We start from the raw sequence: 25,462 nt of genomic DNA on the forward strand, positions 1-25,462 counted from the left end.
TCTGCATTTTTCGCCCTTTTCGGTTCTAAACCGGGCGGAAACTCGACGTACTCCATTATAGTCCAAGGGGTCCGTAGGTCACCACTTTTTTTTTCCTAAGCGGATCTTCTGAATGGAAGCCCGAATGCAGGTGTGAACCTAGTGTAAGTTTGTGGTTGTAAGGTGACAAAATGTGAAAAAGTTCAAGGGGTGTGAATACTTTTGCAAGTCACTGTACTTATTCAGATCAGTAAAATGTGGCTGATAGTAATGCGGGGCATCTTTCATGGTGTGATCAGTTACATAAAGTTTGATGCCACTTCTCATTCCCACTATCAGTTTGGGGGCTGCCTGGTGTCGGCTGCGGAGTGCCCCCTGCTTAGTGACTCCAGCTCATTTAACCATTTGTGTGCCAGTTTTGTATGTTTTCACGTAGCTTTCCAATGCCATAAGAATTCTTATTCGTCCAGTTTCTGGATATCTCCCATAGGAAGAATACTTGTTACTGTGGTAAATGTCTTCCCCATAGTTCTGCCCCATTCCTATGAGGTAAGTATCCTTCCTGCGGCAAGGCGTACTACAAGGCTTTGGCTCCCAGTTACGGTCAGACGTTATGGAGGCTAACCTATAATAATGCGGACACTGCCCTGTCCTCCTACCTAGCAGCCTTGCACTCTCTTCCCCCCGCAACCTCTCTCTCTCCGCCCCCTGTGTCGCAGCTGTCTCTCAGCGGCCTCCCAGACTGTGTGTCCCCGGCGCAGAGTGCCTGCCTGTGCCGGCCTCATCTCTCCATACGTGCCGCAGGCCGCAGCATCATTGCGCATGAGCGAGATCGCAGAGAGCCCGTGAGAGCGGAGAGCACCACTCACACTCACCGGGAGGCCGAGCACCAACATGGTGAGTGAGAGCACCGGGCCTGCTGCTGCCTCTGTGGCCTTCCTTATGCCGGTACAGTGCACAGGGCCTGCAGCTGGGAAGGCCTCCAGTGTACCGCGGCGTTACACAGCCACTGGCCGTGGGGAATGACTCCTAGCTGGGCACTAGTGATACTTGAGTGCGGGGTGGCAGGGCCTAGTCCATGTAATATTCTGACCTGGAGCAAGGAAAGGGCTGCGAACCTGCGTATTGTCCTGTGTGCCCTGTCCGTCATATCCAGGCCTCACACTGCCCTGTGTAATGTATATCCTATGTGTCCATGAGCTGCTCACATGAGACTCCTCTGAACCTGCCATGTTCACACATTCATTCTACTTGTTTCCTAATGGTATCTGTTGCTGGATGACAAGTACAGCTGCCATTAGGTCACCCAGCTTTCCTACAATGCTGAACATCAAATGTACCTAGTTGTGTAGCAGGCAGGTGGGCCACAGCACAGTTGTCATGTCTGGGCTGTATTGGCGGTCACCAGCCTTCCTTAGTTTAGTGTTTGCTGTCTTCCTTGCTATTTATCACTATGCAGATGTTTATGACATATGTAACAGTCATGACCATGGAGATAGCTGTACATGGACCAGTGCCATGACCAGGGAGCTACATATACATCTCTGTACATGGACCAGTGCCTTGACCAGGGAGATGCATGTACATCTCTGTACATGGACCAGTGCCTTGACCAGGGAGATAGATGTACATCTCTGTGCGTGGACTAGTGCCATGACCAGGGAGATAGATGTACATCTCTGTGCGTGGACTAGTGCCATGACCAGGGAGATGCATGTACATCTCTGTGCATGGACCAGTGCCATGACCAGGGAGATGCATGTACATCTCTGTACATGGACCAGTGCCTTGACCAGGGAGATACATGTACATCTCTGTACATGGACCAGTGCCATGACCAGGGAGATAGATGTACATCTCTGTGCGTGGACTAGTGCCATGACCAGGGAGATGCATGTACATCTCTGTGCATGGACCAGTGCCATGACCAGGGAGATGCATGTACATCTCTGTACATGGACCAGTGCCTTGACCAGGGAGATACATGTACATCTCTGTGCATGGACCAGTGCCATGACCAGGGAGATGCATGTACATCTCTGTACATGGACCAGTGCCTTGACCAGGGAGATACATGTACATCTCTGTGCATGGACCAGTGCCTTGACCAGGGAGATACATGTACATCTCTGTGCATGGACCAGTGCCTTGACCAGGGAGATACATGTACATCTCTGTGCATGGACCAGTGCCTTGACCAGGGAGATACATGTACATCTCTGTGCATGGACCAGTGCCTTGACCAGGGAGATACATGTACATCTCTGTGCATGGACCAGTGCCTTGACCAGGGAGATACATGTACATCTCTGTGCATGGACCAGTGCCTTGACCAGGGAGATACATGTACATCTCTGTGCATGGACCAGTGCCTTGACCAGGGAGATACATGTACATCTCTGTGCATGGACCAGTGCCTTGACCAGGGAGATACATGTACATCTCTGTGCATGGACCAGTGCCTTGACCAGGGAGATGCATGTACATCTCTGTACATGGACTAGTGCCTTCACCAGGGGGATAGGTGTACATCTCTGTGCATGGACTAGTGCCTTGACCCAGGGGGATAGGTGTACATCTCTGTGCGTGGACTAGTGCCTTGACCAGGGGGATAGGTGTACATCTCTGCGTGGACTAGTGCCTTGACCAGGAAGATACATGTACATCTCTGTGCATGGACTAGTGCCTTGACCAGGGAGATAGATGTACATCTCTGTGCATGGACTAGTGCTTTGACCAGGGAGATACATGTATATCTCTGTGCATTCAGTCAGCTCACGCCCTGGCCTTTTGGGCTTGAACATCATACTGTAATAGATATGTTCTTTTGCTGTGACCTGGAAGATACACGTATATCTCTGTGCATGGATTAGTACTGTGAGCAGGGTGATGCACCTATATCTCTCTACATGTAAACAGCTCACATCCTGGTCTTTTAGGTTTAAACTTCATACTGAAACAGAAATTGTCATACGTTTATTAGTGTGCTCACAGAAATTAGCTTCTCCTTAAAGTGGGATCCAACAATGTAAACTGCACACCTATGCACAGGATAGGCGTTAAGTATATAGCATAGACTATGAGAATGGTCATGCATGTATGCTTCCACTCCACTCAGTCTTTGGTAAGGATGATGATAACTGCGGGCTGCCTCCATTAGTCCCATAAGGATTTAATGGAGAATCACTTGTGCAGCCAGCATTCTGTTTAAATTGGGGTTCAGTGTTTGTTTCAGTGCTGGAACCTCTAACTATCAATGCCACAACCTGTCCTGGTGATGATATACTGTAAAATGTGATTGTGGGGTAACCTCTCTGTATCACATTAAGACATTTGGAATTCTGTCTTTATTTTGGCCTGGATGCCATGGCTCTTATAGAATCCATTAACATTACTTCAATGCATGTAGAGTTGTAAGCCAAACTTCTGACCCTTCCATATAGCCACATTCTGACTCCTTCATTTATAACTTGTTACCATTTTACTATAGTAAATTTATTATACATCAGTCCTTTCAGTGCCATCATTTAAGCATTCTGGCCTTCAAAGCAGTGCTATGGAGTGGTAGGCCAAACCACTGACTATTCTATCTGTTATGAACAGCGACGTTCCTCTGATGCATCTAATTCATTATACATCATCAGTATTTGTTTAATGTAATTGCTCATTTTATTTTGAAGCCAGAGTTGGTATCATTTTTTTTTTTTTTTCTGTCTCCACCCAAAACTGGGTGAAACTCTACCTCCATACCTCTGCTTCAGTGGAGGAATGTCACTATTTAGCATGTGCAGCACAAACCATTATAAGGGTGCATTCACACTACGGATACGGTGACTGATTCTGAATGTGAAAACACGTTCAGAATCAGCGCGTATAAAGCAGATCCCATTCATTTCAATGGGAGCCGGCATACGAGCGCTCCCCATTGAAATGAATGGGCTGCTTTTTTCTCTATGAGCACTCCCATTGAAGTGAATGGGAAGCGCTCATGTGTACAGCTCGGAATGAGCCGAGCGCCAGGTCCCTTCACACGGCGAGCCGTACACGTGAGCGCTTCCCATTCACATCAATGGGAGCGCTCATAGAGAAAAAAGCAGCCCATTCATTTCAATGGGGAGCGCTCGTATGCCGGCTCCCATTGAAATGAATGGGATCTGCTTTATACGCGCTGATTCTGAACGTGTTTTCACGTTCAGAATCAGTCACCGTATCCGTAGTGTGAATGCAAAGGTCTTAGGCTGGGGTCAGATGGCGTTTTTTGGACCGGATTTTGAGGCGGAGGCCGCTTCAGAATCCAGTCCATAAAATGGCTAGCCACGACTGGATGCTGCTGCAGTGCATATAGTACACTGGCATCCAGTTGCAGCATTCTGCTCCAGATTAGGCCCAAATGAATAAGCCCCGTTGGGAGGTAGTGTCCGCGGCTGAAACCGCCTGAAGAAAGTGCATGTAGCTTCTTTTTTCCGCTCGCGGAAAAAGGAAATTACCAGCCCCCATTGAAGTGAACGGGAGGTGTTTTTCTTGAGCCGGAGTTTGACGCGGATTACACGTCAAAATCCGATCCAGAAAACTCCGTCTGAACCCAGCCTTAGTGCAGCGACACAAAAACATTTAAGGGAATTTCATATTAAAGACATACATTTCCACTCTAGATATCACGTCACTGGAGGTCTGACCGCTGGTTCCCCCAGCAATCAGGAGAACGAGGGGGGGGGGGGGGACTTCAGTCTCTGGCAGCCCCATAGCAGTGAATGCAGTGTCAGTCACGCAAGTAGATTGGCACTATATTTGCATGGTGGAGGTATGGGGGACTTTCAGATCTCCTCTGCAGTCAGGCCTCTAACAATGTGACACTTATTTACTATCTTGCAGATAAGGAATTTGATTTTGATAGGACAAACCCTTTGAGGCCCTATTACATAGAATAATACTGGGGGGGAGGGTGAATAAGCAAATTCGGTGGCAGGGGTAGGCAACCTTCGGCACTCCAGCTGTTGTAAAACTACAACTCCCAGCATGCATACTTGCTCTACACTGTTCTTGGAACTCCCATAGAAGTGAATGGAGCATGTTGGGAGTTGTAGTTTCACAACAGCTGGAGTGCCGAAGGTTTCTGAGCCCTGCTCTATGGGCTCACGCTTTTAGGTAGGCTGATGCAAACTATGTGGGAAGGCACAATTGTACAAATGATCATTCATTTCCCCTGTAATGTTTTATTGTTTACCCAGTACAGTGTTTTGGCATACACAGCGTTTGGCTCTCCATCATTTGGGTCCACATGGGAACTCAAAAGATGGAGAGCCTCTCCACTTAAAAAGCAGTTACCCGCAGATCCCAGTTTGGTGTCTCCCTGTTTTTGTGCTGAAACCAGATGTGAACAATGGAAAGGGCATTAGGGTTAGGCATGAAATCCAACATGCCTAACCTTCTTCCTTCTGACCTCTGCTTTTGGGAAGAGTCAGGACACCCCCATACACATTACACACATTTTGTATTGGCCAGTTTTAGTGTTACACAACCCTTTGTGTTGTCTGTTGAATGTCCTACCAATAAATACTAAAATGCAGGGACGTTTAATCTTGTATGACAGCAGACCATTTCTATTCTTTCGCAGTACTATTGGAGCTGGGGACCAGTTAAATGCCTTGTCTTGGAGTTTTTAATTAATGTGAATCAGCTATTCAAAGTAGCAGTGCCACTCCCTGAACGCTGCTTCACAGGTCATGTGATTCCACATGCATTGGTCACATGAACTGTTTGCAGCTTAGTCCCATTCAAGTGAATGGGCTGAGCTGCGATCCCAAGCACTGCTGCTGTGCAGCCTCTTCAAACAACTGATCATCTGGGGGTTCGGTTGTTAAAACTCTGTTGATCTTTGTTCGATAACCTGTCCTAAGGATAGGTCATCAATTAACACTGCGGAAAAGACCGGGGCGTTTTTCACAAAGTCTGTAGAGTTTTCCTCTGTGGACTTTCTGCCTCTGTTATACCCATTTGAAAAATACCAATATAATTGACATGCTGCGATTTACACAACATTTCCACTGCAGATTTTCTGCAATGTGTGGATGGAAGCCTGAATCCCATCCACTTTGTAGGTACCGTAAAATGCAGCATTATCGCCTTACAGTGAATTAAAATGAGATATTCTTTGTTGCTCCACATCATTCATGAGCAGTTGTTTTCAGGCATGCTAGAAATGTACAGCTCTTGAACAGTTTCCTGTCCTAGTTTAATAATACGTCAAGAAGACCTGTCCGACAGGTTTGGATTCTGTAGGTATCAAGTGAACTACTCTGGATAAACTGTGATGCATGGCATCAGGATGCTTATTTGTGATCAATACTATGAAGTGCGCCTGAATGATTTGTGCCAGTGTGTGGTGCAGCTTGTGGAAAGGCCTCTTGTAGGGTCAAACTTTGGTGGTCTTCACACTTCTGTATGTGCAACCACAGCTGTGGTAAGAGGGTAACCTGGAATGATGTTTTTTGAGTTGGTGAAAGGCTCTAGTATGAATATTCCTAATAGATTTTCCTAATATCAGTATTTCACAGCAGGTGTACACTAAGGGCTTGTTCACATCTGCACCCGGGTCTCCGCTTTCAGGTTTCCATTTCCAGAAACAGGGCAGGAGACGGAAACCTGCAGGCATTTTTCAAACCCATTCAAATGAATGGGTTTGAAAAGTGTCCGGCTATGAACGCCGGTGAGCGTTTTGTGCTCTCTGCTTTGAAAACGTTTTTTTTTTGTTTGTTTGTTTGTTTGTTTGTTTTAACCGGACACAAAGTCGGACATGCATTCTGACAATTTTCAGTCTTCTGCCTAAGAGAAAACATAGACTGGGCAGTAAAAATACAGGTTTGTCATCCAAAATAAGGTAGGGTTCATACTACCATTGATGTCTGCTCAGAATGTGTCCGTTTAAAAACCACCCCCCCCCCCCCCCAAAAAAAAAAAAAAAAAAACCACAAAAAAAACAGACACCTATCATAACAGACACATATGGACAGTAACTGATGGCTATTATTTTGGTTTTTTTTCTAGATGGCAGCAGATACATGGGAGATGGTTATGTCTGGTATAAAGCTGTGTTCACATGCAACAGGTTAGAATGTGTGGAATAAACCTGTTGCAATTCTGCTTGCAAATCAGCGTTGAGAAATCCAATAGACTTTTACCTCTATTTGTGAATCTTAAAGGGGTTGGCCACTTTCAGACTAATATTTAGAGATCAGAGTTATTGTTTGTATAATAAAATGTGTACCATTTTCTAATATACTTCATAGTTTTCCAGATCTCTGATTGCTGTCATTCATTCTGCTACTTCCAAAGGATAAGAACCAGTCCATGGTCATGTGATGTATAGTCCATGGTCATGTGATGTACACGCAGGTGCACAGCTGGTTACATCTGCCTGATGATGAGCTGTGTGTACGTCACATGACCCTGCACTGGTTCTTATCCATTGGAAGTAGCAGAATGAATGACCGCAAGTAGAGACCTAGAAAACCGAGAGGAATTGATTCAGAAAGTGTGTTGGAAAACTGTAAGTTTTTATTATACAAACAATAACATATGATCTCTCAATATTTGTTTGAAAGTGGCCAATCCCTTTAATCCTTTTCATGTCTATTCCAGTGTAATTTGTGGTGCAGAATTTGCATCTGAACACGGCCTAATAGACACTCCTGTCTTGTCCTGAGTGAGTACATACTCTTCCTTCTATGGTCCAAGTTGGTTATTTATTTCCCATTTGTCTTGTCCTCCACAGAACAAGTTGAAATCCTCGCAGAAAGATAAGGTTCGTCAGTTTATGATCTTCACACAATCTAGTGAAAAGACTGCAGTAAGTTGCCTGTCACAGAATGACTGGAAGCTAGATGTGGCCACAGACAACTTTTTTCAGAACCCAGAACTCTATATCCGAGAGAGTGTAAAAGGAGCATTGGACAGGAAAAAATTAGAGCAGCTTTATAATAGATACAAGGGTAAGTACATGGCGAGTGCTGAATAGTGGGCGCAGAAATGATTGATTTTTCACGTTTTTTTCACTGATTTCTTTAAAGGTATGACTTATTTATTTTTATATTCTCTATGAATACAGCCATATCAGGACTTTTTTTGCAGGATGTGTTGTACAATTGTATCATTTGGACGTATAGCTAATGGGGAGAGTTTACTAAAGTAAGTGTGCTAGTCTGGTAAAAATGAAAAATGTTCAATCAACATTTATTAAGACAATGTTTTCAATATGAACATAATAGAAACTGACTGAGCAAGGGAGGAGTACATATATGGCTCAGTAGTGTGTCACTTTCTCCATTTTCTGACCTGCTCACCACATTTAAGAAAACTGGGCAGAGATCCACCCAGGCTTCGGCTCAATAGATTTATTAACTTACGGCAGAAAAATTATGTATATTGGACCTGGCGTAGCTTGTAGTTTTGCCACAGGGTACCTCCCAAGATGCAGTAAAATGATTAAGAAGTCTGGGTCTTTTAATAATTCAGGCATATTTTGCACTCAAGAGTCTGAATTGAGACTGCGATAAGAAATACCAGCATTAATAATTTCCCCTCAATGTATTTAAAAGTACGGTAATCTGCAGTTCCACCATAGTTTTTTTTTATGTTTTTCCCTATATCATAAGTTATGTTATGTTTATTTTACACACACATATATATATATATATATATATGTGTGTGTATATATATATATATATATATATATATATATGTATATATATATATATATATATATAAAAAAAAAAATTAAATGTTTATCTATTTTGCACATTAAAAATCCTTTAAAAAAATTGTTTTGTGTCTATACTCTGAAAGCATAATGTTTTTTGTTTGTTTGTTTTTTCCCCCTCCATCACTTCTATATGATAAGTTGCTTTTTGTGATTAGAGTAGTAGATTTTATTGGTACATAGGATGTATTGACTAAAGTTTTAATCCCTTTTCTTTTTTCTTTCCCCATTCATCCCTTCCCAACAAATAAAAGTTCTACAATGAAGGATAAATGTTGTTACTCTTAATATTGGTTGTTCCAGTAGTGGCAATACCAATTATGTATGGGTTTTAAATTTGTATACATAATAAAATGTTTGGCTTTTTTTTTTCTTTTTTTTTCTTTTTTCTTTTTTTTTTTTTTTTTTTGGGGGGGGGGGGTTTGTATCACTGCTCTTTGTACCTCAGTGTGTTAGTAACAGTAGTGTCGACTCCCCCTTAAAAACCAGTTGCTGCCTTGTGTCATAGGATGACAGCAATGGACACTAGCTGTCACAGAGAAGTGCATCTAGAACTTTATCTTCCATTACAAGAGTAAACAATCATGAACAGGACCCACATCAGCTCTATAGTAACGTGAAGGAGGTTACATTCCCCCTGTAACTAGGGCTAAATGTACCAGCCCCAGTTACAGGGAAAATCGCCCCCCCCCCCCCCCAAAAAAAAGCAATAATTAAAAAAACATGTAAAACAACATGCCAATAAAACGCCCTTATTACAGGTTCTATCCCCACCCATGTAAGCCAACTAATAAGTGGTGTATTTAGAATATACAGTCTGTTAAATTTATAACACGGCATCAGACACTTTGATAAATCTGGTGCAGTTTAGGACGGTCTAGAATAATATAGTGTCTAACACTTACTACCCATATTAGTAAATCTGCTCCAATGTTTGAAATCTTTGAAAATTTGAAAAGGTAAAACTAAAATACTGCTCTGAGATATATAAACAGACCCTTTAGGGTGTCTTCACATGGAGGAAAAAGAGGAATTTTTCATCATTTTCCGCCGCCGGCATTTTCACTGCGGTCTAGCCACGATGGGATTCTGGGATGAATCTGCTCCAGATTCAGGGGCAAAATCCGAATTCTTCTGTGTGAACAGCTCCTTACAGTACTTGGTTGAAGAACCTTTGGAAGAGATTAGTTTCTATTCTTCTCTACAGATACAGTTAAGCTCTGTCAGACTGGATTTTTTTTTTTCCCCTCCAGATTTGTGCCTCCATGTAGTTATCATCTGTGCATTTTTAGCTCTGAGACCTTAAGCTGAGTTCACACGGGGTATTTTGGTCAGGATTTTGAGGTGGAATCAGCCTCAAAATCCTGACAAAAAAAAACGGCTCTCATTTATTTCAACGGCTCCTGGAAAAAAAAAAAGCGACATGCTCAATCTTTCAGATGGATTCACCTCGTGACATCCGCCTGAAGACACTCCCTCCCGACTAGGCCCATTCATTTGGGCCTAATCTGGAGCAGAGTGTTGTGACTGGATGCCAGTGCAGTGCATCGGCATCCAGTCACAGCTACCCGTATTGTGGGCCGGAATCTGAGGCTGCCTCCGTGTCAAATTTCGGTCCAAAATACCCCGTGTGAACCCGGCCTTAGACTGGGTGGCCCATTTCCAAATCCTCACCTGGACACCAGGCCTGGTTTAGAAACATCTCAAAGATGATCAAGAGTAACTAGAGGCCCTCAGAGATAACTTGCAGGTTTCATAGAAAAGGGTCTGAATACTTGTCCATGCAAAATTCTCATTATGAGGCGCAGAGTGCAAATTGACGGGGGAAACTTTTTTTTTTGTGTTAGCACAAGCCCTCAACCTATCAAAATGTGTGGTATAAAAAAAAAATTAAAAAAAAATCTATAGGCTTTTACAAATGTGCTGTATTCTAGGGAAAGGTAGTTTAAAGCAGCGGAGGTGTTAATGCCCCCTTACACCTCAGAGCAAACTAGCTGCTAAACCTCCTACCATTATGTGAAAGGTGATAGAAGAACTGTAGTGAAACTTCCTCTGACAGTATATGTTTTTCTAGGTATAGTCATTAGAGGCATGTGCTATGTTTTCATGGATACATCATAGTACAAGGCTGTATACATACGCACTGTAAGCATATACATCCTGCAATGTACTCAGTCTTGGATGTTTTGTACTTAAGATGGACATTACTGAATCCAGTGTTTTGTGCTCCAGTCTTGATCATCCCTGCACTGGCAGAAGATTTGTCTGGTCTATGATGCTGGGGCATGAACGTGGTCATAAAGCAGGGCCATCCTCCAGTGGGTTGTGTACCTACACCGAAGTATAGGCCAGCCTGTAAATTTTAGGTGTCATATATACCAGAAAACAGCATGGCCTCACCATGTTCCCTTTTGGGAAAGTGGCGTGGGTGGCATAAAATGCCACTTTCAACAATTTTTGTCAAAGTGAGGCCTGCAACTTTTTTGCACCTGAAAAGTGACGTAGAACGTTACTTAAAATACTGTGTGCGCCTATCATTTTGCTAGGCTGTGAAAGAACATTTGAGTAATGGTTTATGGTAAGTACTGTCTCCGTTGCATCACTTTATTTGCATTCTTTGCTGTAATACACTTCATTAACCCTTTGGCAATGCTAGCTGATAGAAATGTGATTTAAATGCACCTGTTTGCTCACTGGCTATGGAATTGAACACATTACCATTAGACATGCTTTCCTTTTGCTGTGCAGACCCTCAGGATGAAAATAAAATTGGAATAGATGGTATCCAGCAGTTCTGTGATGATTTGGCACTTGATCCTGCCAGCGTCAGTGTATTAATTATTGCATGGAAATTTAGAGCAGCCACACAATGTGAGTTTTCAAAGCAGGAATTCATGGATGGGATGATCGAATTAGGGTAAGTGGTGGATGTGCTATTAATCCTTCATGAAAGCTGTTCTAGTTACTTAGTTGCTCTAGCACCTTGCTTGCACTGTAATACCAGGGAAATAACAAAACCCTTTACTCTTAACCATTATAGGGGGTTTTCTAATATCTTTCAGTTGATGGCCTATTGTTGGAGCTGACAATCAATATTGGATTGGTGGGGGCTGACTGTCATCCCATCCACCAGCTGATTGAGGGCGCTGTGACGCTCGATCAAGTACAGGCCTTTTCTTTATCAGACACAGCACATTCCATAGACCTACATACAAACATCTGGCAATGAAATTCTAGAGTTGTGAATGGGGTATATAGTTTTCAAATATTCTGATATGATGGGTGGTAACTTTAGGGAGGACCTGTCAGAAGGTCTGAAAAGCCCAATGGAGCACCTTATCTGATAGGTGCTGTCACCATGAGCATTTTGATGTTCTGTTTATCCAATTCCATTCATCCATTCCACAGATGTAAGCAAATTTAAAGTATACTAGCCAAGTGGATAGTAACACTGGTTTCTCTGGGGCCTGGGTCTCTGTGTTCTGTATGTTAAGTGACATCAACAATAAAAAGGCTTACATCTTTGAAATGGTTAACAGATTTGGATAAACAAAATCCCAAATTGCTCGGGGTAACAGCACCCATGAGATGATTTATATCCTTGGGCTTTTCAGACCTGGTGACGGGTCCTGTTTAAATTATTTACCATTCATTGGTGCAAACTATAGACTTCATTCACGCTTTTACAGGCAAGGTCTTCTGTCCTTTTACTCCCTTCCCAGGTGTCTGTGTGTGTGTGTATTTTTTTTTTCACTATACTAATAGTTTATTCTTTTGGTAAGATCAGATAATTAATATATACATATATATTTTCTTTATAAATGCAGGTGTGACAGCATAGAAAAGTTAAAAGCACAACTACCGAAAATGGAACAAGAATTAAAAGAGCCTGGGCGATTTAAGGACTTTTATCAGTTTACATTCAACTTTGCAAAAAATCCAGGGCAAAAAGGTCTAGGTACGTCTAGATTGTGCAGATCTGAAATAACCTCTATCTGTTAAACTCTGTATCAGGCACTCAACGTAATATTATCACTTTTCAGACTTAGAAATGGCCATTGCTTATTGGAAGTTAGTACTAAATGGAAGATTTAAATTCCTAGACTTATGGAACAAGTTTTTATTGGTAAGTTTATTTTTGGTGTAATTGTTCTTTTTAGATTAATGGAATTGAAGGGTTACGACTATTTAAAGGGATTCTACCATTAAAATAAGGTGTTTTTTTTTTCTAGTTAACACGTCGGAATAGCCTTAAGAAAGGCTAGTCTTCCCCTACCTTTATCAGTCGCCTTCGGCCCACCGTTCGGTAGAAATACTGTTTTTCACCGGTATGCAAATGAGTTCTCTCGCAGCACTGGGGGCGGGCCCCAGCACTCAAACAGCACTGGGGGCGTCACCAATGCTGCCAGAGAACTCTCTAGCGACGCCTCCATCTTCTTCTGCAATCGCCTCTTCTGCCGTCTTCTTCCGGCTGGGGGTCACACTCTCGCACCTGCGCAGTCTGCTCTGCCATCGGGACGCAGGCAAGAGCCAAGTGCACAGGCCGGCCGGCGTCCATTTTTTGAAGGCTACTTACGCGCGCATGCGCAGTACGCTCCTGTTCTCCATAGAACTACAGGAGTGTATCGCGCATGCGCTGGGAACAAGCAGGCGTGTACGTTTTTATATGGATTTTAGACTGGATTTTTATCATGTGCTTCATGTGGTGAGTGCCCAGTTCTTCTACTTTTTTCTCAATGGACTATGTTTGGATCTTTATATACTGTGAGAACCACCAGTAAGTTGTATGAAGCTTGTCCTATCATCCTTTTATATTTCTCGCATGCATCTAGTAGTGCCACCCTACTCTCCATATTGATCTGTTTCACATATTTTATTAACGTTGGGACATGAAGGGAAAAAAAACAAAAATTTTGGTTTTTTTCTGATTAAAAAGTTTCTTTAATCCCAAACTATTCATTTTCACAAGAGGTTAAGAAGATAAAGCATACTCCATTTCTCCTGAGTGTAGAAGTACCTAAAGTGTGACTGAAAACTTTTGTTTAGATACGTGGCAGGATACAGACTGCTTGGAGCACCATGACGCATTTGCAAATTCCCTAAGGTGCCAGTGCAGTGGAAAGTACCAAGAAGTATCTCCTTTTTCAAACTGCACACCTCAAAAAAATCGCATACCTCTTCAAACTGTACAACCCCACCATAGTGTATTAAGGTGGTATAGTAAACCTTTTAAGCCCGAGTGCTTCAAAAAAAATGTGATAAGGAAAATAGCAATTTTTCCTTTGCACATTACGTCATTCCAGTGTGCAATATGTTATTCCAAACTTATGGTTTTTCCCAGGATAACCCACTTTCAAGATTTTGGAGCATCTCTTTACTGACAAGCGGCACGCAATATATTGTGCACTGAAATGTTGTGTCTCTGGAATTGCAATTTTAACTTTTCAGTCCAGGATTAAAAATGCTTGTTATGCTATGGGGTCATTTATTGGGGAATTCCACTTTACTGACCGCTACAGGGCTCTGTAGAAATGACATGGCAAAAACATTATCTTTTAAATCTACACTTCAACTTTTTTGTTGTCCCAGTAGGGGACTTGGTGCTGGTTCAGTAGTATACACTGCGATGCATATGGTGACAACCTCTTTTATGGGCAGGATCAGCCAGATATCTGGAAGCGGTCATACCTAGGGTCACTGATCAGCCTTCGGCTGCGGTTAATGGATACTAGCACTCGATGGGGGGTATTATACATACATTTAGAAGCCATGATGATTGTGATTGCCCATGGCATCCAAGGAATTATTAAGAGGGGGATAGTGAGTACGGGAGAGAGTAAGTCCCAGGGGGTTTCGACAATCCCTCTTTACATCCTAATGCATAAAAATGTATGGAGTATAGCTGGGTGATTATGACTAATCTTTTCAGTATTGTTGCTTAAAACTGTGCTGTCACAGTCTAGTCCAGGGGTAGGCAACCTTTTTTGTTCGGTGTGCTGATTTTAAATTAAAAAATCAAAGATGAGGTCCTCTGAGTGCCGCACAATAATTGTAAGGCTGATGACCCCTATAATAAAGTCATATAGCACAAACTGTAACATAGAGGTGCTGTCAGGGTCGGACTGGGGTGTCTAGGGCCCACTAGTGGAATTGTTTCTAGGGGCCCACCATCAGGACCCCTGCAGACCAGCGATACCGAGACAGGGCAGCTAAAGGTAATAACATGTCGAGAGCCATGCAGCTCACCATACGATGTACAACAGGGGTCCTCAAACTTTTTAAAAAGTGGGCCGGAGGCAGAGCAGGTCGCACAGACATCGGGAGCGGTGCCCTCCAATAGGTAAAGTGAAGTGCGCTCCATGGCCTGGCCCAAGCTCCCCAGGAGCTTCATTATAAATGCACGCCTGCCGGTGTTGTCGGCGGGGCCAGACAGAAGTGCTTGGCGGGCCGCATGTGGCCCGCGGGCCGCAGTTTGAGGACCCCTGATGTACAACAACGCACTACCTAAACCCACTAATACTCACTGTATGGAAAGTGATCAGCATGGCTCCTAGAAATGTTACCATTACCTGTAGGTACGATGTCCTGGAAGAACTGATCTGCAGAGGTCCTGGCTGTTGTATCATCACAGATGTAATATTGATGGCCTATCCTAAGGACAGACCATCAATATTACAAAGATGGCTAAATCCTTTAAAGATTTGTCCAGGAATTGGAGCAACCCATGTGCTGGGAGAGAGGTGTAAAATAAAAAATAAATCAATAGAAAGCACCTTCACCTGTCCCCGTTACTCTGTTGTCCGCTGTCAGCGTCCATTTAGTCTCGTGCCGGCGCCTCCTTGCCGGGAGTCCTGCACCTCATGTGATCACTAAGACTAATTAGGTGCAGGATTTCCAGAAATAAGGCCATGAGACTGAACAGACACAGGCAGGAGACAACGGGGACAAAAACTCAAAAACACTGCGTCTCGCTGTTGTGCCTAATCCTTAAAGAGGACCTTTCACCATTTGGGGCACATGCGGATTAATACACTGCTTGAAAGCTGACAGAGCGCTGAATTCAGCTTTCCCATTCTGTGCCACCGGTGAAGAGCTATCGTTGCCATTACCGTAGCTATTCAGTGTCAGAAGGGCGTTTCTGACAGTCAGGAACGCCCCTTCCTCACTGTAGCGTCTATTACGCTGTACTCTAAGAGGGGGCGTTCCTTACCGCTCAGCCATGAAGCTGAGCAGTGAGGAATGCTCCCCCCCCCCAGTACTTGTCTAAGGGCGAGCATTATCAGTAGGGGAGGGGGCGTTCCTCACCGCTCACAGTACAGCGCAATAGACGCTACTGTGAGGAGGGGCATTCCTGACAGACTGTCAGGAACGCCCTTCTGACAGTGAAGAGCTACAGTACTGACACCGATAGCTCTTCAATGGGGGCACAGAACGGGGAGGCCGACAGTGTGCTGAATTCAGTGCACTGTTGACTTTCTAGTAGTATATAAAACTGCATGTGCCCCAGGTGGTGAGAGCTCTTCTTTAACATCTCAAAATACTGTACACCACACTATAAGGACAAGGCCTAGCACAGCGTCCTGCAGCCAAAAAGCACTGTGGGAAAAAAACCCCGGCGGCAACACATCAGTCTTCTTGCAGCACTTTTTACAGAAACTCCACAGAGGTTTCCTCTGAGGACTTTCTGCTTCCATTATACCTAAGGGACACCGCCAGTGTTTCTGTAGGTATAAGTGACATGCTGCGATTTCCAAAAACAGTTACTTAGACACTCATATGGTGCGTTCACACGATGTAAAGTGGAGTGTGATCTGGCACATCTACGCGTGTCAGCAGTTTGCGCGCTCAAAAAGATCCCATTGATTTCAATGGGAGTTACGAGCTTATACGCCGCGTTATTTTGCGCCCGTAAAATAACGTGGTGTACACGCTCATAACTCCCACTGAAATCAATGGGATCTTTTTGAGCGCGCAAAATCTGACACGCCGTATACGTGCCAGATCATTCTCCATTTTACATCGTGTGAATGCACCCATACATAAGTTTGTGGGTTTGGATGTTTGGGGGGGAGGAACCGGAGCACGGGGGGGGACCTGTGAGCGGGAGGGGCGGCTGTGGTCGCACCGCAAGGGAAAGCGGGGCATGGGCGCAGGCAGACGTACGGGGGGGAAAGACACATGGGCGCGGTAGCGCATGTATGGGGGAAGAACCCTGGTATGGGTGGGCGGGGGGCAAGCCGCAAGTAGGGAGGGGGCCTGATGGCGTAAGGCGTGCGGCGGATCATAGCCACCATAAGTTCGCTACATATAAGCGGCTCAGCGCCGCAACCAACCCGCAGACTAAGTCGCGGGCACATGCTAGTATACCATATATAAGTCAAATATATACTTATATGAATACTGTATATAGCCATACACTCACTCATATACATTATTATAGCACATATACATTTATATACATTCATATATAAGCCATATATATACATATATGAATACTATATATACTCCCCTATATACATACTCACACATTATTATAGCATACTGTGTATACACACACATACCTGTATACAAACTTACAGTCCTCACACAGTATACAAGACACATACTTCAACCCTTAAGTCCTATCATGGTGTCTGTCATAATGATATGTGTATGGTAGTGGTGTATGATAGACACCATGATAGGACTTAAGGGTTAAAAAAATGTACACATATACATATTAAATATTACATTTTACCAAAAAATGAAAAAAAAATATACTCACATTTGTGAAGTAGAAAGGTGATGATCTGGTCGCAGCAGCAGTAGCAGCAGACTTCTCTCTGTCCCCTCACAGTACGATGTGAGCGATGACTCACTGCTGGGAGGGGGAGGGGAAAGTCCGGGCAGAGAGTTCTACATAGGATGGTAGCAATAGCTACTGCAGCTGCTGTCCCGGTGTCTTCAGTGATCCCTGGCAGGAGGCTGCTCGGTGTAAGTGTTGGGCCCTGTGAAACTGCCGGCAGCCGGCCATCTTTAACCATTACAGTGCTGCCAGCAGCCGGGGCCCCGAGCTTACAGATCCGGCCCCTGCCACTATCAAGTGCTCAGTTTGCCAGTGCAAATGCATTGGTTCAGGGGCCCGACCCGGCCACTGAAAATCCCGATCGGGCCCCTGACCAATGCTTCTGCATTGGGGAAATGAGCACTAATAGTAAAGGCTCGGGGCCCACCGGGGGATTCCCCGGCGGGTCAGTCCGACCCTGGGCGCTGTCATACTGAGCTCCCAGCCACATGTATATACCACTATTTGCCTGGATCCACCTGTACTTTTCCATTAGAAGCAATGTAAGTACATATGTAATTCACAATTAATGATAATGTATGTGACTGGTAGCAGAATGAGGTAACACCAGTAGATGTAACACCAGGTAACACTATGTACCTGTATGCTGCATCTTGTCCCTGGACGCCAGTACCTTCACCTTTCTGTAAGTGAAACACAAATTAATTTCAGCCAGGTTTAATTCCATGCAGTACGGTAACAGAAATTAATGGGGGTTACTTTTACACCAAAGTGTCAGCACTGTTGCCTAGGGACTAGATTTGGCTATAGTTGCATCTGGGTACACAGTATATCACCACCTGAAAAGAAACACCCTAAGGTTGAGGCACCACGTTTCGGAAACGCAGCTTCTTTTGCTGCAGATTTTGCTGCGGTTTTTTGAGCCAAAACCAGGAGTGGGCTCAGCAGAAGGGAGAAGTATAAGAACTTATTGTATATTTCCCATTCTCTATGTAGCCATTCTTGGCTTTGGCTCAAAAAACTACAGCAAAACCTTCAACAAAAGAAGCTGCATTTCCACAACGTGGGGCCTAAGGCTGAGGCCCCACATTGCAGAGCTTTTTTTGTAGCAGATTTTGCTGCGTTTTTTTTTTTTTTTTTTTGGAGCCAAAGGTGATCTTAAATATTTCCCATTTCTTTTGTAGCCATTCTTGGCTTTGGCTCAAAAAATTGTAGCAAAATCTGCAAGAAAACACTCCCCTGAGGGGATCAGCACACAACCAGTGACTTACTGTCCCATACTGTAATTGATACTGGGTAGAACATCACTGGAAGGCAGGGACACCTAGTATCATAGATGACTATATGACTAGGAGTCAGGCACATTCAAGCCAGTAAATCAGGCTGACATACTGACTGGATTTCACATGTGAAACAGTCATGTGCTGCTCCCCTTAGGCCTCGCGCACAAAAACGGCACGGATGTGGTTTTTACTGACCTATACATTAAAAATGAATTGACAGGGCTGCAAATGGAAACGCATATAGGACCTGCTCCATAATTTGCAGCTCTTCAGTTTTGGCCCAGACACACAGACGTAAAAACAATGGCCATGTGTACGGGACCATTAAAATATAATAGTCCACAATATTCATCTCAATTGTGGATAAAAGATATGGTCATGTGCATTACAAGTTAGTAATTCCATGTGCCTCATATTAATAGCAGTTAACCCCATCATGTCTCTCACATTAACCCTTGTGTGCCTCACATAAGAGTTACTGATATGTGAAAGACATGGAGGTAATAATGAAGTAACTTCATTATTAGTACCCCGATATGTCTCCCACATCAGTAACCCTTATGTGAAGCACACAAGGGTTAATGTGAAGGACATGATGGGGTTAACTGCTATTGATATGAGGCACATGGAGTTACTAATACTAAATTAATAACCCCAAATGCCTGAAATTAATAGGCATAGTAACGCAGCATCCACCTTTTATTGTCTGTTTTTTACTTTCCCTTTTGCTGGCAGGGTTTTTGTGCTGTGTAATGTTGGCTCCGCCTCCTGGGCTCTCCTCTCCTCTCATTGGTGGACACAGGGCAGCCAGAGAAGGGGAAGCGTCCTGAGAGCAGTGAAGGGACGCTGCCTCACAACTCCTGCAGGTCTTGCCGTGCCAGGGAGATATGCCACGCGTGCCAGGGGTTGCCGACCCCTGGTCTAGTCATTTTTGTGCAGACACATGCTTTATTAGTATCTTCTCAAAGATACAATGTTGCTCCCATAGAATTATATGGTGCCATATTATACATCATATAGAATTTCAAAGGAAAAAATGCGGCATTCTCTTCACTCTCTTTAAAATAATGACAGCTGAATGGAGGCAGCACACCATGAGCAATATCCTTGCAATTGTCTGAGGATTTAGATAGAGCCTGTGGTTGGTGTTGACTGGATTTATTGCATTTAAATATTTTGTTAGCTGTCATTATCACATATCTGTGTTGTCATTGACTTGGGTGCCATTTGATTTCTTCGTTCCTTGTGTTCACTGTTTCTCCATATATATTTTACTGTGAAACTTCAAAATCTTTTCCTCTTGTACCAAGGAACACCATAAACGATCAATACCTAAGGACACGTGGAACCTTTTACTAGATTTCAGCACAATGATAGCAGATGATATGTCTAACTATGATGAGGAAGGTAAGTGTAGAAATCACTTTGTAGTTTGACTATCTTCATTTATAGTTTGTGTTCTGTTAAGTCGTCATGTAGACTGTTGGTTATTGGTTTCGGATACATGAAAATACAACCTTTTTAATATTATAGGGCAGATGATCGGTTTAAGTTGAGGTGTAAATTATGTAATGTGGTTGTAACAAACTTTACATAGGTCCTACAATAGTTGGAGGTGAAACTGGGGAACCTTTTTTTTAATAAATAAAATATAGGAACTAGAGGGTATCTATCGAGGAGGCATTCACCAAAGCCCCCTTGGCTTACGCACTCTTACACTTCCTCTCTAAATGCCCAATATTGGGAAAACCTGCCTTCCCAGCAGGCACGTTCCCAGGTCCATTTAGGTTATGGCATAGAGCCACTCATTTTAGGTCTCCAATAAGATGGAGCCCATGTGCTAAAATCCTCAATTGTATTGAACCAGTCTCACTTGGCATCAGAGTGAAATTGTTACATAGCTCCCCAGGGGCCAACAGACTTTGAGAAACACCCTAGCCCTTTAGAATCGGCTTGACCAGATTTGGGCCCCATTAGCTATTCCTTTTTGGAATTTTATGCTCTGTTTATCACTATTGAAGCGGGAACACAACTTTAGACTGCCATTTATAAAGACACACAGACCTGAAGCTAGTTTGTAATATGGCTAAGTACCATGAAGCGGGCTATAAATTACTGCCGAAATACGCTCCAATATAGGCAAAATGTACCCATCAGTCTATCACTTTAGTACATTGGGTGGGTTAAGTATAGAATGATACAGCGTTATAGCACGACCTGCAAACAGATGTATTTCCAAAATGGTGAAGTTCATGTGGTGGTATGGAAGATGAAACCTTGAACTCTAGTGTGAGTATTGACTATATTGATCCTAAACCAAAGTGGTTCCCCCCCCCACTGGCAATAAAAAAATCCTTGTTCACTAAGAACAGAAGGATCTATTTAAGAGCGCTAAAGAAAGTAAGACTTTTATTACTGAAACTCTTTGGAGGGCGGTGACTAAGAAACAAACATTGTAAGTTACTGAGTAACGTTGTCAAAGCAGAACTCTCCTCTTTGCATTTAGCAACATTTTTGACCGTGCTTCACTATGTGGATATGAAGTGCATGCTGTTGGACTGCTGGAAGCAAAATGAGTTTGCTTACAGCTTTTCTGCATCTTGAAGAGGATTGTATACTTTACATCCAGTGTGAAAATAAGGTATAGGGCTCGTTCACATCTGCGCCCGGTCTCCGTACTTTAGGTTTCCGTTTCCTGCCTAAAACAGAGGCAGGAGACGGAAACCTGCAGGAGACTCTCTCACCCATTCATTTGAATGGGTGAGAAAGCTGTCCGGCCGTGCGCAGCAGTGAACGTTTTGCGCTCTCCGCCGCGAAACCGGGTTTTATAATCCGGACACAGAGTCGGACATGCAGCACTCTGTGTCCAGATAAAAAAAATCCGGTTTTGCGGCGGAGAGCCGAAAACGCTCACCGCCGCGCACGGCCGGACCCGGTCTATGGTTTCCGTCTTCTGGCATGCAGAAGACGGAAACCATAGAACGGAGACCAGAACGCAGGTGTGAACCTAGCGATAGAAAGACAATCTAAAATGCTGGCTTGTGGTTTGTCTGGGGATATTGATCTACCCAGTGTTGCCATATTTTTTGAGTTGTTTGGCTTTCTAAGGAAGTTCTTACACTTCTTCCTTCTGTTTCTGCAACATGTGGCTTCAGCCTTAAATATACAGGGCCCTTCTGCTGCAGTTTGGGTATAACCTAATCTATAAATGCACAGCTTGAAAAAAGCACTCTTGTCCATTTGTTTTATTTGCTATATTAAGGATACCTCATCGTTGTTTAACTCCAAGAAAATCACTTTTGTTTTCTATTGCGTATGCCTTTTTCATGCTTGTAAACAGAATTGGGTTTTCTCCTATATTAGAATTGCCTAATTGCATTCTATTACTCTTACAGGAGCATGGCCAGTTCTCATCGATGACTTTGTGGAGTTTGCACGTCCTCAAATCGCAGGGACAAAAAGTACAGCAGTGTAGCACTAAGGAACCTTGTAGAATGTACATAGTCTGTACAAAGTAACACAACAGTAAATTGCACAGTCAAATTTCTTCTGGCTGGACTAAAGTGAAGATCATCCCTTTCAGCAGTTTAAGGGTTGAAACAGACATTTGGAGACATCTTAAGACCATATCCTATTCATTATTTTTTTTTTTTTTAATTTTTTTTTTTTTTTTTGGTGGTTTGGGCCTCTCTGCTAGACCTGGAGCGCAGTTTCCACTTCATGTTTTCATATTGTGGATTTCATCACATATCTGTTGAATATCCTAGTTTGCTAACTCATACAATTTTAGATGAATTCTGTGGCTTTCACATTCACATAAAGCACAATGGCGCCTTCATCTGCTAACTTCATCATGGCCTTGGTGCAACTTTTGTTTGCTAGTTTCAGAGCCTATGCAGGTAGCACCTCATCAAATCAAGTGCTGTTCTATAAAGGGACATAGAAAAGTGCTGTCCGTCGTCTGCTTTGGATCTTGGCAATGGAAAGGTAAATTCCTGCTTGTAAATACCAAAGTGTTTGGTGGAAGTGGAGAGAACTGTGAAATCAACGATCATACGACAGTTTTGCCCTTCATCCATACATGTTAAATTAACATCATGTCCAATATTGGATCATTTTTAAGAAAGGAAACTGCACTTATTTCTTATTCTAGGTAAAGAGGAAGTCAAGGTTTGTAGTCTGTAGTAGTGGTTGGTGTCAGTACACGTCTACGATGTTGGTATTTAAGGAGATGAACGTTATTCCATTTTCTTTTGAGGATGGATCTATTTCGGTCTGTCTTTTGTCTCATCAGACACTTCTTTGTACATCTGTCAGTATGCCTGCATTGGATTTTTACAGAAGAAGGTGAACGCGTATACTCAGTATCTCATTAACACATACAATACATATCTACAGGAGAGGTGGACCGTTCCAATAATAACACAAACCAGTTAAGTTGGGGTCACTTTCTCTGTACCAATGGATTTGGAATGAATTATTTTATGAAATGAGGCGACCTTGCTCCAAAATGCCAAGCTCAGTTTGTTTTCTTTACTTTTAAAACCTGGAGGTATCTATAAAATATTTAACTAATGTGTTCTTGGTGTCACTTTTATTAACCCTTAGCTCAGCCCTTTGTTTTTTCCATTCTTAACTTCCAGCTAATGTACCAGATTATTGTTGGTCTGTTCAGTTTCTTTATCTTTAGAGGGGTGTTCTGGGACTTTTGTAATGATGGCTTATCCTTAGGATGGGTCTCAAGTGTCAGATCAGCTGATGAAAGGGCCCATGGTCCTCAAGCAAATGCTGCAGCTTCTTCTTAGTGACTGATGTCACGTCTGTCAGTTATGTGATCCTGCTGCAGCTCGAGCTCAGTGTTCCCTTCAGTCAACTGATCGGTGGTGTTGCTGGGAGTCTACTACACTCCTCCCCACTCATCTGGTATTGATGACCTGTCTTAAGGCATAATTGACTTTCTGCGACTTCCAAAACTGCGGTGTGTCCGCACCGACGCTTTTACTGCAAAGTGGGCATGGGATTTTCTAGAATCTCATCCACTTTGCCTGAATGTAAAACGCTGCGATTTATTTTTTTTTCCACAGCAATTTCTTTTATTCCGAAAAAAAAACCTGTGTGAAATCTAAAAGAGGAAAATCTTGAAATGTTTAATGTGAAGAACATTTGCATCTTCTCAGACACGGCGTATGTTTTACAGCTAAGCTGACTGTTTTCAGTAATGGAGAAACCTGTTTCTTTTTTTTCTTTTTTTTTACAGCGAGTATAAGAATCCTCAATATTCATGACATATTTGCAAAAGTATGCCCCAATAATTAAATTAATTCAATAAAAAAAGAAAAGCTTGTGCTCCATTCAGATCATGTGTTTTTTTTTTGTTTTTTTTTGGTTTTTTTGGTTTTTTTTTTTTTTTTACATCTCTTTACACAAACATCAATATTAAAAAAAAAAAAAATGTTAGGACACTAACACATAGTATACCGTACATTTGTGTCCATCTTGACAATGGACAGAAACAAATCTATTCTTTTTATTTATTTTTATATTGATGTCTGTTAGCAATTGGCCATCTGTTTGTGTCTTTATTTTTTTTGCATCCATTCAATGGATCTGCTAAACACCAGACCTGAATGGAGCCATTATTCATGGTGTTGGAGGAAAATGAGTAAAATGACTTGGGTTAATCCTCACTTTACCGTCAATCATCTTGTTAATTTTGAAGCTGTGAGCTGTCTTCTAGGTCTCATATATAAGAGTGTATTTGTGGTCGGTCACATCCATAAACTGTTGCTAAAATGAGATTGGGATTAATGATGGATAAATACATTCTGTGACGGTTTTTGTGCCAATTATGGAAGTGTATGTAAGAGAGATGAGCAGTATATGTAACTCTTATCATCTTCCTTCCTTGTGGATCTGAAAATAAGATAACCTAAGACTCCTATGGTCCTCCAAGATCAGAGCAGTAGAACTATGAGACTCTTGGATATGACAGCTGTTTCACCTCAGTCATTTTCAACTGATTTGAGGGATTTCTATGTAACCAGTTTAAAGATGAATTGACATAAGTATGCCTAAGAGTACGATGGATCAAGAAAGCAGGATTGGAAGTGAAGTAAAAGGTTAAAGCTCAATGAAACTTTGAAATTTTTTTTATTTTTTTTGACAGTATCTGTATCATTAATAAATTTTGTAATATAATTTAACAAATATTGGCTCCTTTCTGTGAAATCCTGCTCGGTTTGCTTTTCTCCCCCACCACTCCCCCTCTCCTCTATTGGGAGCAGAAATGTGTTTTTTTTTTTTTTTTGTTTTTTTTTGGGGGGGGTGGGTGGGGGGGGCTCTTCTCTTGCAGTACAGGTGGCTGGGCTCTTCTGCTGAAGCCACTGATTGGTCTCTACAGTCACGTGACCACTGAGGTCAATCAGCAGCCTCAATCAGAGTTCCTGGGATGTCACAGGTAGTGAGGTCACGTGTCCTTTGCTTAGGCTGCTGATTGTCCTTAGTAGTCACATGCAGCGGGGACTTCTGCTAGAAGACAACAATGGACTGGGAGGTGAAAGGCAAATATATTTTTTTTTTTTTCCACAGCCCCCAGATGACTTAATAATTTTTTTTTTTTTGCCTGGACAACCCCTGGCAAACTGGGGAAAGAATTAAGAA

General features: G+C 42.9%; 1 protein-coding gene across 1 annotated transcript; it reads left to right on the forward strand.

Annotated features, from left to right (window-relative positions):
- Positions 1–636: 636 nt before the first annotated feature.
- Positions 637–23,486, forward strand: DCUN1D1 (defective in cullin neddylation 1 domain containing 1). Its single transcript, XM_075268664.1, has 7 exons — positions 637–876; positions 7,751–7,967; positions 11,483–11,651; positions 12,562–12,692; positions 12,778–12,860; positions 20,113–20,209; positions 22,198–23,486. The coding sequence occupies exons 1-7, from the start codon at positions 874–876 to the stop codon at positions 22,275–22,277; spliced, it is 780 nt and encodes a 259-aa protein (XP_075124765.1). The 5' UTR covers positions 637–873; the 3' UTR covers positions 22,278–23,486.
- Positions 23,487–25,462: the final 1,976 nt, after the last annotated feature.

The sequence above is a fragment of the Leptodactylus fuscus genome, chromosome 3 (genome assembly GCF_031893055.1).
Source record: "Leptodactylus fuscus isolate aLepFus1 chromosome 3, aLepFus1.hap2, whole genome shotgun sequence".
In the NCBI taxonomy this organism is placed as follows: Eukaryota; Metazoa; Chordata; class Amphibia; order Anura; family Leptodactylidae; genus Leptodactylus; species Leptodactylus fuscus.